This window comes from Coregonus lavaretus (assembly GCF_964263955.1).
Source record: "Coregonus lavaretus genome assembly, chromosome: 7".
NCBI lineage: Eukaryota > Metazoa > Chordata > Actinopteri > Salmoniformes > Salmonidae > Coregonus > Coregonus lavaretus.
This window is the reverse complement of record NC_139994.1, coordinates 54889954-54905350: the sequence shown is the minus strand read 5'-3', so window position 1 is coordinate 54905350 and position 15397 is coordinate 54889954. Positions and strand designations below refer to the sequence as shown.

Genomic DNA, 15397 nt, shown 5'->3' with positions numbered 1-15397 from the left:
ATAATATGACACGTGTGCCATATATTGAAATTCGTAGAATTACTAAATGTTGATTATTTGACTCTGACTAATGTTAGGGTAGGATAATGTGGACCTTTGTAATAGACCTCTGCTAAAGACACATTCTACTCAGAGCACGACAATCACATGAATTTAAGATCCCATAGGGCTGATCCCAGATCTGTGCTTACCCTGGATCTCTCCTCCAGCTTGGTCATCATGACAATGTTGGCACTCCGCTGTTCCCAGATCATCCTCCAGAAGTCCCCAAACGTCTCAGGCAGCGAGCCCTGCGTGGCGATGTACGCATTCTGCTTCCTGTAGCCGTCAATGTAGTTGGAGTTGATGTAATCACTTCCAGGGATACCTTGGAAAGAGGAGGGAAAGGGATTAGAATGGATGATGTGTGTGTGTGTGTGGTCTGTGTGTGGAGAGTGATTAACCTTGGTTGTACGACACACAGGGAAAACCCAATGAGCGACAAAAAAAGTGGCTTTGGTTTCAGAGGGATCAATAATGTTAGTCCATCCACTAGCAGGCACCGTGAAAGGTGAAGTCCCACTCTGCTAGTGCTTAGAGGTTTAGACCCCTGCTAGTCCAACTCAATACCTTCAGTTGTTTTGACAGTAAACAACACTTAATCCTGACCGAGTTCTTTCAAACTAAAAGGACACGACTCCAGAGTTAGTTTACTTACTCAGACACTACCCAGGCAAACAGTCTATACTGTGTTTTTCGTTTAAGCTTTGCCATTGTGTACCTTTTGTGTCATCTATCCACACAAAATGGCGGCCTACTTGTTGAATCACTGTGTCAATCGTTATCTTCCTCTTGAACGTAACGATGATTCCAAAAAGAGCATTTCCGTAATCTACAGTGAACTTCAGAGATAGAGTTTGGCTTTGAAAAACGCCTTCTCCCCACCTCTCTCCTCAACCTCACAGAGAGAAAAACAAACAACAAAACCTTCTACTCTCCTCTTTTTTTCACCGCTTGCTAAATGAAAGCGCTGTGGTCTTTTCCAATCCGGGAAGAGGAGAAGACAGAGTTGACAGTTAGTCAATGCTTCGGGACTGGCAGTTGGGGGCCCGGCGCACACATGGACTACCAAGATAAGTTTCATCTGCATGGGTGCCACGTTTCCACAGGCAACCGCCCACGCTCCAGCTCTTCCCCCTCTCATCTACCCTTCCCCTTTTCTCCCAGGTAACTTATTTAGTGCAACCAAAAAGAGAGAGAGTGTGAGCTCATTCAAAACCCAACATTTCTTACCCGTCCTTTTTTTCTCCTCCCTTCCTTTTCTCTCCTAAACCCTTTACTACAGCCGTTGCCTGGCTGTATATTTCCATGATGGACAAGGGAGAAAGACAATTAAGCCCCAAGCTTTCAAAATGGACGGGCAAGGAAAAAGAGACACTATCATGATTTAATCAAAACAAGAGTGTCTGGACGCCTATTTGCTAAATGGTTTCTCGGCAGACGGCTGGAGTGTCTTTTTTTTTGTGGAGAACGCAACCATCTGCTTGCAAGACTTTCAATATCGTTATCAAGAAAGAAACACAACTAATACTATGGTGCAGATATCAAACCTGGCAAGTGATCGAAGAATCACCTACAAAATGTATGAAAAAATGTATGCACTCACTAACTGTAAGTCTCTGGATAAGAGCGTCTGCTAAATGACTAAAATGTAAAATGTAAAATTGGTAGCTTGTCTTAGAAAAGTCTGAAAGTGGCATGTGTGTTAGGAATTTTAATGGTTATCCATTTTACGAGGCATAATACACACTGAAGTAACTTTTGGTAAAAGTCCTCTTTTAGAGTACTAGGTTGGCCTGTAAGCCCAGGCAAGATGTCATGAGTGCATAGCTGATGTGAGCAAGACCTTTAAAAAGGTTAACATTCACAAGGCCGCAGGGCCAGACGGATTACCAGGACACGTACTCAAGAGCATGCACTGACCAGTTGGCAAGTGTTTTCAATGATATTTTCAACCTATCCCTGACCCAGTCTGTAATACCGACATGTTTCAAGCAGACCACCATAGTCCCTGTGCCCCAAAACGCCAAGGTAACCTGTCTAAATGACTATCGCCCCATTGCACTCACATCTGTAGCCATGAAATGCATTGAAAGGCTGGTCATGGCTCACATCAACATCATCATCCCAGAAAGCCTGGACTCACTCCAATTCGCATACCGCCCCAACAGACCCACAGATTACGCAATCTCTATTGCACTCCAGACTGCCCTTTCCCACTTGGACGAAAGGAACACCTACGTGAGAATGCTGTTCACTGACTACAGCTCAGCGTTCAACGCCATTGTGCCCTCCAAACTCATCATTAAACTAAGGATCCTGGGATTAAACACCTCCCTCTGCAACTGGATCCTGGACTTCCTGACGGGCCGCCCCCAGGTGGTGAGGATAGGCAATAACACGTCCGCCACGCTGACCCTCAACACAAGGGCCCCTCAGGGGTGCGTGCTTAGTCCCCTCCCGTACTCCCTGTTCACCCACGACTGCGTGTAAGGGCTATTTGACCAAGAAGGAGAGTGATGGAGTGCTGCATCAGATGACCTGGCCTCCACAAGCACCCGACCTCAACCCAATTGAGATGGTTTGGGATGAGTTGGACCGCAGAGTGAAGGAAAAGCAGCCAACAAGTGCTCAGCATATGTGGGAACTCCTTCAAGACTGTTGGAAAAGCATTCCAGGTGAAGCTGGTTGAGAGAATGCCAAGAGTGTACAAAGCTGTCATCAAGGCAAAGGGTGGCTACTTTGAAGAATCTCAAATATAAAATATATTTTGATTTGTTTAACACTTTCTTGGTTACTGCATGATTCCATATGTGTTATTTCATAGTTTTGATGTCTTCACTATTATTCTACAATGTAGAAAATAGTAAAAATAAAGAAAAACCCTTGAATGAGTAGGTGTGTAAAAACTTTTGACTGGTACTGCATATATACAGCTGCGGAAAAAATTAAGAGACCACTGCAAAATTATCAGTTTCTCTGGTTTTACTATTTATAGGTATGTGTTTGGGTAAATATAACATTTTTGTTTTATTCTATCAACTACTGACAACATTTCTCCCAAATTCCAAATAAAGATATTGTCATTTAGAGCATTTATTTGCAGAAAATGACAACTGGTCAAAATAACAAAAAAGATGCAGTGTTGTCAGACTTCGAATAATGCAAAGAAAATAAGTTCATGTTCATTTTTAAACAACACAATAGTAATGTTTTAACTTAGGAAGAGTTCAGAAATCAATATGATTTTCAATCACAGCTTTCATGCGTCTTGGCATGCTCTCCACCAGTCTTTCACATTGATGTTGGGTGACTTTATGCCACTCCTGGCGCAGAAATTCAAGCAGCTCGGCTTTGTTTGATGGCTTGTGACCATCCATCTTCCTCTTGATCACATTCCAGAAGTTTTCAATGGGGTTCAAGTCTGGAGATTGAGCTGGCCATGACAGGGTCTTGATCTGGTGGTCCTCCATCCACACCTTCATTGACCTGGCTGTGTGGCATGGCGCATTGTCCTGCTGGAAAAAACAATCCTCAGAGTTGGGGAACAATGTCAGAGCAAAAGGAAGCAAGTTTTCTTCCAGGACAACCTTGTACGTGGCTTGATACATTTGTCCTTCACAAAGACAAACCTGCCCTATTCCAGCCTTGCTGAAGCACCACCAGATCATCACCGATCCTCCACCAAATTTCATAGTGGGTGCGAGACACTGTGGCTTGTAGGCCTCTCCAGGTCTCCGTCTAACCATTAGACGACCAGGTGTTGGGCAAAGCTGAAAATTGGACTCATCAGAGAAGATGACCTTACTCCAGTCCTCTACGGTCCAATCCTTATGGTATTTTGCAAACCTCAGCCTGGCTCTTCTTTGCTTCTCATTGATGAAGGGCTTTTTTCTAGCTTTGCTCGACTTCAGCCCTGCCCCTAGGAGCCTGTTTCGAACCGTCCTCGCCGTGCACTTCACCCCAGCTGCCATTTGCCATTCTTTTTGTAGGTCACTAGGTGTCATCCTACGGTTGTTGAGTGACATTCGAATGAGTTGGCAGTCATACCGGTCAGTAGAGAGTCGTTTTCACCCTCTGCCGGTCTGTAGCTTTGTTGTCCCCAATGTCTGCTGCTTGACTTTGTTCTTATGAACCGCCGTCTTTGAAATTTTAAGGATGGAAGCAACCTGACGCTCACTGTATCCCTCTGGCAGTAACGCCAGAATTGAACCTTTCTTTTCCTCACTCAAAACTTTCCTTTTCAACTCTTTTGGCATGGTCAATAGTAATTTTTTTAATTAATATTACTTTTGAGGTACTATTAGCACTGTTTTTGCCATCCAGCTGGTCCTATTGCAAGAGAATAGTGATAACCACAGCAGTGGTTTTTATACTTTTCCCTGTTAAATAAGATTTGGTTCAGGTGATCACCTAATCAGTACCTAATTCAGTAGAATGAGGTGTGCCTGTGTTGGAATTCAACAGACACTGGAATGGAATGGCTGTCATACATGTAGAGATGCTGATTTAAGAACAAATGTGCAGTGGTCTCTTATTTTTTTCCAGAGCTGTATATATATATATATATATATATATATATATATATATATATATATATATGCTATTTTAAATTTATTTTTCTCTGCATTATTAGGAAAGGCCCGTAATTAAGCATTTCACTGTTAGTCTACACCTGTTGTTTTTTATGAAGCATGTGACAAATCACATTTGATTTGATTTGATGAGTCTGCTTCTCTCCGCCGCTTCATCATCAACCTGCCTTCACGATTTATGACGGCATCATAACTTTCCAACAATTGGAGAATAACCAGTACAGCTGGACTTTAAAAGCTCCTTGATCAAGCACGGAAAACCGTGATTATGTTGTGATTTCCAACTAGCTGACCTTTTGAGAAACAGCTGGCCAGTGACTCAAGTTTGCCCACTTTGAACTGCGTCTCAACTGAGTTAAGAATAGAGTCCAAGGACAGCTTTGGAGCAGAGTACAGTGGAAAACTGACTATACAGATGTTTGCTTACATAATGTGTATTCATCTGGTGAGGAATGTCAAAATGAAAGGAGACATTTTGATGGATGGTTTGAAGTTCAAAATGGGGGGAAGACACAAAGGTTGGCTAACTAAATGAAAGTCCTGTGGAAGCATACAAATTAATTAAGTGGTATTCACGTCGTATGACACACAACAACAACAACAACATGTTGTGGACATGATTAATGACTATGACAAGTCAACAGATGATGCTGAACATGTTGTGTTGTGACTGTTTATGACATATGTTATAACATTATGGTCTCCCGAGTGGCGCAGTGGTCTAAGGCACTGCATCGCAGTGCTAGCTGTGCCACTAGAGATCCTGGTTCGAATCCAGGCTCTGTCGTAGCCGGCCGCGACCGGGAGACCCATGGGGCGGCGCACAATTGGCCCAGCGTCGTCCAGGGTATTGGAGGGAATGGCCGGCAGGGATGTAGCTCAGTTGGTAGAGCATGGCGTTTGCAACGCCAGGGTTGTGGGTTCGTTTCCCACGGGGGGCCAGTATGAAAAAATAATAATGTATGCACTCACTAACTGTAAGTCGCTCTGGATAAGAGCGTCTGCTAAATGACTAAAATGTAAATGTAAATGATTATCATGACATTGTTATGTGGGCCTGTAAGGACCGAGGGTTCAAGTTAAGTGTCACTCAATTCCCCTCTAGCATAGCCAACGCTAAAAGTCAAATGAAACCGCTGGTCCTGCTCACACTGCCCTACCCTATGCTTTGACTTATTTCTCCCCTCTCTCTCCAGATGAAATCTTGCGACTTGTGACGGCCGGCCGCCCAACAACCTGCCCGCTTGACCCTATCCCCTCCTCTCTTCTCCAGACCATTTCTGGAGACCTTCTCACCTCGCTCATCAACTCATCCTTGACCGCTGGCCATGTCCCTTCCATCTTCAAGAGAGCGAGAGTTGCACCCCTCCTCAAAAAACCTACACTCGATCCCTCCGATGTCAACAACTACAGACCAGTATCCCTTCTTTCTTTTCTCTCCAAAACTCTTGAGCGTGCCGTCTCTAGCCAACTCTCCTGCTATCTCTCTTAGAATTACCTTCTTGATCCAAACCAGTCAGGTTTCAAGACTGGTCATTCAACTGAGACTGCTCTTCTCTGTGTCACGGAGGCTCTCCGCACTGCTAAAGATAACTCTCTCTCCTCTGCTCTTATCCTTCTAGACCTATCCACTGCCTTTGATACTGTGAACCATCAGATCCTCCTCTCCACCCTCTCCGAGTTGGGCATCTCCAGCGCTGCTCACTCTTGGATTGCGTCCTACCTGACAGGTCGCTCCTACCAGGTGGCGTGGCGAGAATCTGTCTCCGCACCACGTGCTCTCACCACTGGTGTCCCCCAGGGCTCAGTTCTAGGCCCTCTCCTATTCTCTCTATACACCAAGTCACTAGGCTCTGTCATATCCTCACATGGTCTCTCCTATCATTGCTACGCAGACGACACACAATTCATTTTCTCCTTTCCCCCTTCTGATAACCAGGTGGCGAATCGCATCTCTGCATGTCTGGCAGACATATCAGTGTGGATGTCGGATCACCACCTCAAGCTGAACCTCGGCAAGACGGAGCTGCTCTTCCTCCCGGGGAAGACGGACTGCCCGCCCCATGATCTCGCCATCACGGTTGACAACTCCATTGTGTCCTCCTCCCAGAGTGCAAAGAACCTTGGCCTGACCCTGGACAACACCCTGTCGTTCTCCGCTAACACCAAAGCGGTGACCCGATCCTGCAGGTTCATGCTCTACAACATTCGCAAAGTACGACCCTACCTACGGCACAGGTCCTAATCCAGGCACTTGTCATCTCCCGTCTGGATTACTGCAACTCGCTGTTGGCTGGGCTCCCTGCCTGTGCCATTAAACCCCTACAACTTATCCAGAACGCTGCTGCCCGTCTGGTGTTCGACCTTCCCAAGTTCTCTCATGTCACCCCGCTCCTCCGCACACTCCACTTGCTTCCAGTTGAGGCTCGCATCTACTACAAGACCATGGTGCTTGCCTACGGAGCTGTGAGGGGAACGGCACCTCCTTACCTTCAGGCTCTGATCAGATCCTACACCCAAACGAGGGCACTACGTTCATCCACCTCTGGCCTGCTAGCTCCCCTACCTCTACGGAAGCACAGTTCCCGCTCAGCCCAGTCAAAGCTATTTGCTGCTCTGGCACCCCAATGGTGGAACAAGCTCCCCCACGACGCCAGGACAGCAGAGTCACTGACCACCTTCCGGAGACACTTGAAACCCTACCTCTTTAAGGAATACCTGGAATAGTATAAAGTAATCCTTCTACCCCCCCCCCCCCCCCCCCCCCATAAAAAAAACTAACAAAAAAAACAAGTGGTTGTCCCACTGGCTTTCATAAATTGAATGCACCAATTTGTAAGTCGCTCTGGATAAGAGCATCTGCTAAATGATGTAAATGTAAATGTAAATGTAGTCTACCCTACACTTTACCACAAATCAGGGGATTCCAAAAGCAGCCAAGGAAGTCTTCCTCCATTCCAAGTCCCTCACGCCAAAATAACTCAATCAAAGTAAACAAAGAAGTCCTGGTTGCCAATGGCTTTGTTTAGAGCTCTGGGGGGAAGTCCCACAAGCCTGTCTGGCAGAGTAGCGGTTTCCTCCCTCACAAAGGCGTCGATGTGGGCGTACAGATGTGTGTTTATGCCTAGTTAATGGGGTCCATCAACACTCTCAGCTGCATGGGCTTTCTGGGAGACTGCAAAGAGACTTTATCTACTTACTGGGAGAGCAGAAGTCTGTTTATGTTTTTGTTTTTGTTTTTTGTCTATGGGAAATATTAAATGGAAATGGTTCATTAGACGTGTGTGTGTGTGTGTGTGTGTGTGTGTGTGTGTGTGTGTGTGTGTGTGTGTGTGTGTGTGTGTGTGTGTGTGCTTGTGCGTGACAGAAGAGAGCTGGATTAACTAGCTCTTCAAAAAAATAACTGTTAGCTGAAACAAACTACCGATAGAAAGACATCATGAAGATATGCGTGATAAGAGTTCAATTGAGGTCCTTTATAGGTTGAATAAAACATCATGGCTGATAGTCTGAAGACGCATGGAAACAGTAGGTGGAGGAAACGCTTTGAGAGGAAAAAAACATTTATAAAGTAATTCCTCATATAGGAATGTTATTGAAATCTTAAATTCACCTGCAAAACCGTGGCAGTGTGTATATGATTTCATGGATACCATAGCTCAATGTATGCTAATACTCCTAGGGGACAGAAGACAGTGGTATATAAGTAGACTTACTCGACAGTCATTTCAAGCCAAGGGGAGAGCTGCTTACCATCAATAGCCGATAGCAGGACTCTGGAGTGGTCGTATGCTATCACATTAGCATATCTGTTCTTTGGTTTGTTGACTTCCAGGTTGGAGTGTTCCCACGTGAACTGCTGCCCGGGGTCGATGGACTGTAAGTAGAGAGATATTATATTAATTCCTTTATCACTTACAGTAGTATATTGTGCTCAATACCACCAATTAGCTCCATCTCCCTGACAAGTACTATGGATTCAAACTAGGATCAATAATAATAATTCAGAGGATTAGCAAAAAAATTTACAGTACTGGGTAGATTCATGAGACATATTTAAAGGGATAGTTCACCCAAATTACAACATTTCATATTGGTTTTCTTGCCCTGTAAGTAGTTGATGGACACGGTATGACAGCAATCCATGCTTTGGTTTGGTTTGGTTTACCTGGCCACTGTCTCCAATTTTATATTTTTTTGCATTTGTGGCACAAAACCAATGCAAGTCAATATCGTTCGACTGCCTTAACTGCTATTTTCCAAAGCGTCCAGGGTTATTTTGGCATGTAGCGTGACAGACATTTTGTGTAAGTGACAAGCCCTGGTGAATTTAGCCGTCCCAAGGCTGGCTGGCGTATTCTATCGCCATCATTCCATATTATGCGTCCCTAGGTATCCAGTAACGCATGCTTACATGCATATACTGTACACTGGTCAGACTGGTTCTGAAATGGAGAGGAGGAGGGATAAATACACTGTACATTTAATTTTTTTCTTCCCCCCATGTCAAAGTGTATTTGCCGTCATCATCTAGCTCAGGGTTTCCCAAACTCGGTCCTGGGGCCACATTTCAGTTTTTGCCCTAGCACTACACAGCTGATTCAAATAACCAACTCATCATTAAGCTTTGATTATTTGAATCAGCTGTGTAGTGCTAGGGCAAAAACCAAAACGTGCACCCTGGGGGGTCTGGGAAACCCTGAGCTAGCTGACAAGCAGTGGGTATACAAATACAGTATAGCATATACAGCAACGATGCTACATACAAATCCTACTCATAGAGAGTAATAACAAAAAATATATAACTTTAATATAAAGCTAAGTGTACAGGAAGATTATTCAACTATAGATAAGCTCGGCATGTGTGACCTTCATGAAGTTGAGTTCAATCGCATGACATTCTGAATTGCTCTTTAAAAGTTGGATGCTTTCACTTGCTAAAGTGAAAGGCACAATTACGACATACTACATTCATAATGGCGTACAGCTATTTAATGTGAAATCAGATGAATGTCATGGTTTTAACTGAGTGTCCTTTTTTGTCAGTCTAAACTGAAGGATGGTTGGTGTGGTGTATTGTCCTGCGTCCCAAATGGCACCCTATTCCTTATTTAGTGCACTACTATTGATCAGAGCCCTATGTGTCCTAAGGGGTCAATAGTAATGCACTATAAAAGGGGAGAGGGTGCCATTTGGGACGCTGCCTTGGAATGAACAAAGGTCAAATAGGGGATGCTTATATTTGTCCTGTTTCACTGCCTGTACAAGTGGGTAAGCTGTATGAGAGTGAGGTGTGAAATGGAAATGTATCTTTTTGCATATCCCACTCCCCCTGAGACAACCTCGGAGAGTGGGATCACGGTCAGGGATCAGACATTATTGACGGATCAGCCATTATTGACGAAAGATCATTAATTGAGAGTTGAACGTTATTCACAAAAAAACATTTATGCTTATTCAGAAACTATTAAATTGTGAGATAACTTGAAGAATTGTGAGGAAAAAGTACACTTCATAACAAGCTTAAAACGTACACAATTCTAATAAAAAACGAATAGTCTGTGTCTGAAACTGCTTTTTTATGGAGCATTTACCGACCTCAAGTCATTTACTTTTGTAACAAAATGTATTCTGACTCTTCGCTGTCTTTTGAAAATGGAATGTTGATAGGCATCTGCCTGCAAGCAATGTCTTTGGGTTGACAAATTTCAAATTACAGTTGGCAGAGAAGCATACAATGGCTGAACATTGGTCTCATAAGCCTGGAGAGAGAGTACTGTCTTCACGGCATAAATGAAGGGGAAAGAACATGGCGGGATGTGTTGACTTTCAAATATGCTTTTAGTCAAAGGTCATTCTTTATCTCTATTTGCTAGGACTATTATTGTATACAATGGACAATGGCTGCCAACCTTAGTAAGGAGAAAAATAACACTACAATAGTCTACTTTAATAACTACAATGATAAGAGTCCAACATTTTAGCCATTCTAGATTAGGTTTTCCACAAAGGCCATGTTTTCTCTCCACCATCCTTGGTCCTTCTATCGGGTTAGTGTTTATGGTACACAGAAGAGCCGTACAGTTGAGTACAACCAAAAGAATCAGCAATCTAATCCTTTTATAGCTCTGTAAAGCCTGATTTGAAAACGATCCCTCACCGCAAATAAATGGGTTATAAAATGTAATACCACTAGCCATTTGGGAGAAAACACCATGTTGTGAAAGATAGTGTTCCATTTCACATGTCAGAGGAAATATTGGGCTGTGTTCTTTAATGATCAGAGTCTCTGATGTTTAATGTTTCCACTAAAGGAGTAATGAGCTGGATTATGCTTACTACTAGGAATAAAAGGTATTAGAAGCCAAAGGGCAGACAGAAGGCATAGAGAAGTATAACTTTTCAAATATTACTTAAACGCTTCCTTCCTTCCTCAATAGTAATAACTGATCTGGCAGTGACATGACATAATTGGTGAAAGCAAGCTAGTGGAAATGTTGCTTGCACCAATCCAGTCATGTCAGGTTAGTGATTCCTTTTAAGAAGGGTGGAGGAAGGATGCATTGTAAGTATTGAAACCGAACAAGGCTCTAGAGTTCACAACCAAACGTTTTGTCCTTCCTTGTTTAGTGGTGAAATGATTATGTTTGTTTATACATGAGGCATTTAGGGTCTTGGATAAACTCTCCCTGATTTCTCTGAAGGAATCACAGAAAAAGCATTTGGGATATTTGCTTGGAAATTAAGAATAAACCAGAAAAAAGACCCCAACAATCTTATTTTCCTCATTGGACCAAAATACTGGATAGTTAACGTTAGGTGTAGATATGATTTCATTTTGGCCAGTAACTGAAAGGTCGCTCGTTCAAATCCCCAAACCAACAAGGTGAAAAACTGTCGATGTGCCCTTGAGCAAGGTACTTAACCCTATTTGCTCCTGTAAGTCGCTCTGGATAAGAGTATCTGTTAAATTACTAAAATGTACATGTAAAATGTAAGGAAAAAAATTCTTAGGGTTAAAAGCATGTGAACATTGTGAGTAAGGCCAAATCAGCTGTGTGACATTTATTATCTGCAGAATTTACACTGTGGGACCAGAATGCAGTGTGAGTCAGACAGGACACAATTTTGCCTGAGCTGCCACATTTTCATCCAAATATGTTGAAACAGTAGGTCGCTACATTGCTCATAATAAAGAACCCTTGTTTCATTGTGCTCAGAAAATTACTTTCTATTCCTTGTGAAAATACCTGCCTCAAATTCAATGTACTTAAACTGCAATAATGGTCGGGGGAGTTTGGCACCCAGCCACATCGTGATCTCATGGTTTGGAGCAGTAGTGGTACAGCCCGCAGAGAGAGAGAGAGGGAGTGAGAGGGACAGGGAGAGAGAGTTGGAGACAAAGGCAGAGACTGAGACAAGGGCAGAGACAGAGGCAGAGACTGAGGAAGAGACTGAGGCTGAGGCTGAGATAAAGGCAGAGACAAAGGTAGAGTCAGAGACAGAGGCTGAGACTGAGGCTGAGACTGAGGCAGAGACTGAGGCAGAGACTGAGGCAGAGACAGAGACAGAGACAGAGACAAAGACAAAGACAAAGACAAAGACAGAGGCAGAGACAGAGACAGAGACAGAGACAGAGACAGAGACAGCGGCTGAGACAGAGGCTGAGACAGAGGCAGAGGCAGAGGCAGAGGCAGAGGCAGAGGCAGAGGCAGAGACATAGACAGAGGCTGAGGCAGCGACAGAGACAGAGACAGAGACAGAGTCAGAGACAGACACAGAGGCAGAGACAAAGACAGAGCCAGAGGCAGAGACAGAGGCAGAGACTGAGGCAGAGATTGAGACAGAGACAGAGGAAGAGATTGAGGCAGAGGCAGAGGCAGAGACAGAGACAGAGACAGAGACAGAGACAGAGACAGAGACAGAGGCAGAGACAGAGGCAGAGGCAGAGGCAGAGACAGAGGCTGAGACTGAGGCTGAGCCTGAGACAAAGGCAGAGCCTGAGACAAAGGCAGAGACAGAGGCTGAGGCAGAGACAGAGGCAGAGACTGAGGCAGAAATCGAGGCAGAGACAAAGACAGAGACAGAGGCAGAGACAGAGGCTGAGGCAGAGACAGAGGCAGAGACAAAGGCAGAGACAAAGGCAGAGACAGAGGCAGAGACAGAGGCAGAGACAAAGACAGAGGCAGAGACAGAGGCAGAGGCAGAGGCAGAGACAGAGACAGAGGCAGAGACTGAGGCAGAGGTAGAGACAGAGAGAGAACAAGAGGGGAGAGAGATAGATAGAGGTCGACTGCAGTTCCATCACACACAATGCCCCTGAAAGGACCACGGCACTCCAGCACAATTCTGCAGCTTCAGTGACATACAGTCGTACGCAAGTCCATCTATTTAGATTTACTCCCATTGTGTTTCGCACAAAATCCATCTAGCAATGACGAGCGGTGGTGGGAAAACGGGGGAGATTTATTGGGCTTTAAAGGTATTTCATTCCCCGTTTGTGGAGTGGCTGCCGAGAGTGATGAGTGTGAGGGGAGGGAAAAACCTGGCGACAGTTACTTTACTTTTGGCCCCTGACATTCTGCTCCAATCAATCAAACCCACTAGGTTTCATCATCTGATGAAATCACAAAAATAGGATTATGTCTTTGTGAACGCACTGAACCGAAGACAACCCCAGCCCCCCTTCCCTTCTCCCTCCCCGGTCGAAGATGAGAGACTTTGGCGAATCCTGGCTGACGAGTCACCTCGCCTTGTCTGCGGGCTAATGAGTTTACGGCGCGTTGGTGAGATGCTGACCTTTTCTGAGCTGCGTCCATATTAAATGCCAAAATGATTACCGTTCAGAGATACGGCGGCGTAGGGATGACGGTCCTTTCAATCAAGCCCGCTGTCACTACATGAATGTTTCATTTTCACTTTGCATCGGGCAGATTGGAAGGATTGGGGATTTGGGTTTCCTGGGTGCGACCGGTGAACAGGTTCTCCATGGGAAGCCATCTTAATTTTTTTCCCCGTATGCCAGCTGCCATGTGAGGACTGGCTTTGCTGAACGGCAGGGTGACAGGGCTGTAACAATTTTGTAATGACCGGATTAAAGGGTTCCGGAAAAATAACATTACATGGCGAGACTTGAGGCTTAAATAAACTCCATGACACATTACACAATGAGTGACAATGAGTGACACAATGAGTTTAGAGGGCAGCCAGCCTCTCTCTCGGACACATGAGCCTAAACTGTTGGGGTTGCATACGCTAACAAGCACATATATTATTGGAATCATGTTCATGTTTTCACATAAACTATAGCAGTCCCAACCTGGACACCCAGTGATGTTTTCACTGTGACCATACAGCATAATCAAATGTCGAAAGCCTTTAATATACCAACCCTTTGTTCTGAATGATAGATGGCATCTTAGTTAATCGGAAAACAGTCATCTTTCTCCGATAACACCTCCAATCTGACCTAAATATGCACACATGTAGGACACAAACAGATAGGAGACACACTGAAGCCTCATGTTTACCTCATATTCCTGTGAAAACTTCAGGTTGTCGTTGGCTTTCAATCGCTCCAGATGATCGGCCAGGTCCAGAATGGGGATCGGTGGGTGGTTGGCCATGCCTGTCAATCAAACGGACAAGAGGTCAGTCGCCAGGGGTAAGGGGTTGCTACCACATTTACAACCAGTGAATCATTAGAAAAGCAGCATGTGTGTAAGAAGTGGAAGTGATCATTGTTAGGCCAGTTTTTCACTCAAAGCAGTGGCATGCTCATAGGAAGATATGACAGGAAAGGAAGCCAATGAGAATTCATCAAGCACACTTCACTTCCTGTAACACTTCCTACTGTGAGAGAAGAATGTTATTTAAGCCGAAGCGACCGGCGAGAGTTAGCATGACGGAAGACACAAACAAATGCACAAACAAACCAAACGACAAAGAAAGTAAGCAAAAAGTTAGGCCGGAATGATGTTGTCTGCTTTGATTGATGACTGGGTTGTCATTTTTTACTCTTTCTCCTGCGATGGATGACATGGCAATGAGTAACGTGTGGATTAGATGGGGGTGAGATTGACTACAAGTATGTAGAAAGGAGTAGGACAGGGTGATGGGGGAAAAACCCGGAACAAAACAAAAGAGAGAAAGGAAGAATATGGTGAATGCATAAACAAGACCAACTAACTTGACAAATGGAAGTTACTGGGGTAACTAGGGTCACCTGAACCTGTGGAGGAAACGGCTGTATAAATAAAAAGTTGCAGACGATTGTAGAAATGTGATGATTATTTAGTTTTAGGGCTAGAAACAGTTGGGGAAGGGGTCTGATGGAAACTAAAGTTCTACATTGTATCATCTAAAATGTCACATTGACCAGTTAGTCCCGCACACATTGACATGCTAGAAGCTAGCCAAAATGCGTAAATCAGGGGAAAAGAAATGGAAACAAAACAGAGCAGGAGAGACAATTCGAGGACACTGAAGAACTGAGTCAAGCAATCATACTAATCCTATAATGAGATCCATTCTGACCATCAGATATCATAGAAAGCCTGCAGGCAGGAAGTTTCACCTTGCATGAAACTTTAGTGGACTTTACTTTGACAAGGTGGAACTGATATTGTTGAATGTAAATAGTGTTAGCACTTCAGTGTTCGTGCGCACAAAAGGCTGTCACCGTGTGCCAGATAGCTGAGGTTTCATAATAGCTTTGCCCACTCTCCCGCCTGAGACAGGTGTCTGTCATTGGTCTTTTCATC

General features: G+C 44.3%; 1 protein-coding gene across 5 annotated transcripts in view; it reads right to left on the bottom strand.

Annotated features, from left to right (window-relative positions):
• Positions 1-15397, bottom strand: part of LOC311132985 (receptor-type tyrosine-protein phosphatase delta-like) — a 121560-nt gene that overhangs the window by 30849 nt on the left and 75314 nt on the right. For 3 of the 5 annotated variants that reach the window (XM_084166390.1, XM_084166391.1, XM_084166392.1), the window contains 4 exons: positions 14824-14865; positions 14165-14262; positions 8388-8511; positions 192-367 (listed from right to left, as the gene is read on the bottom strand). In XM_084166390.1, coding sequence (XP_084022516.1) covers positions 192-367; positions 8388-8511; positions 14165-14262; positions 14824-14865 — 440 coding nt within the window. The remainder of the gene's footprint in view (positions 1-191; positions 368-8387; positions 8512-14164; positions 14263-14823; positions 14866-15397) is intronic. The other 2 variants (XM_084166393.1, XM_084166394.1) reach the window with 1 other exon arrangement.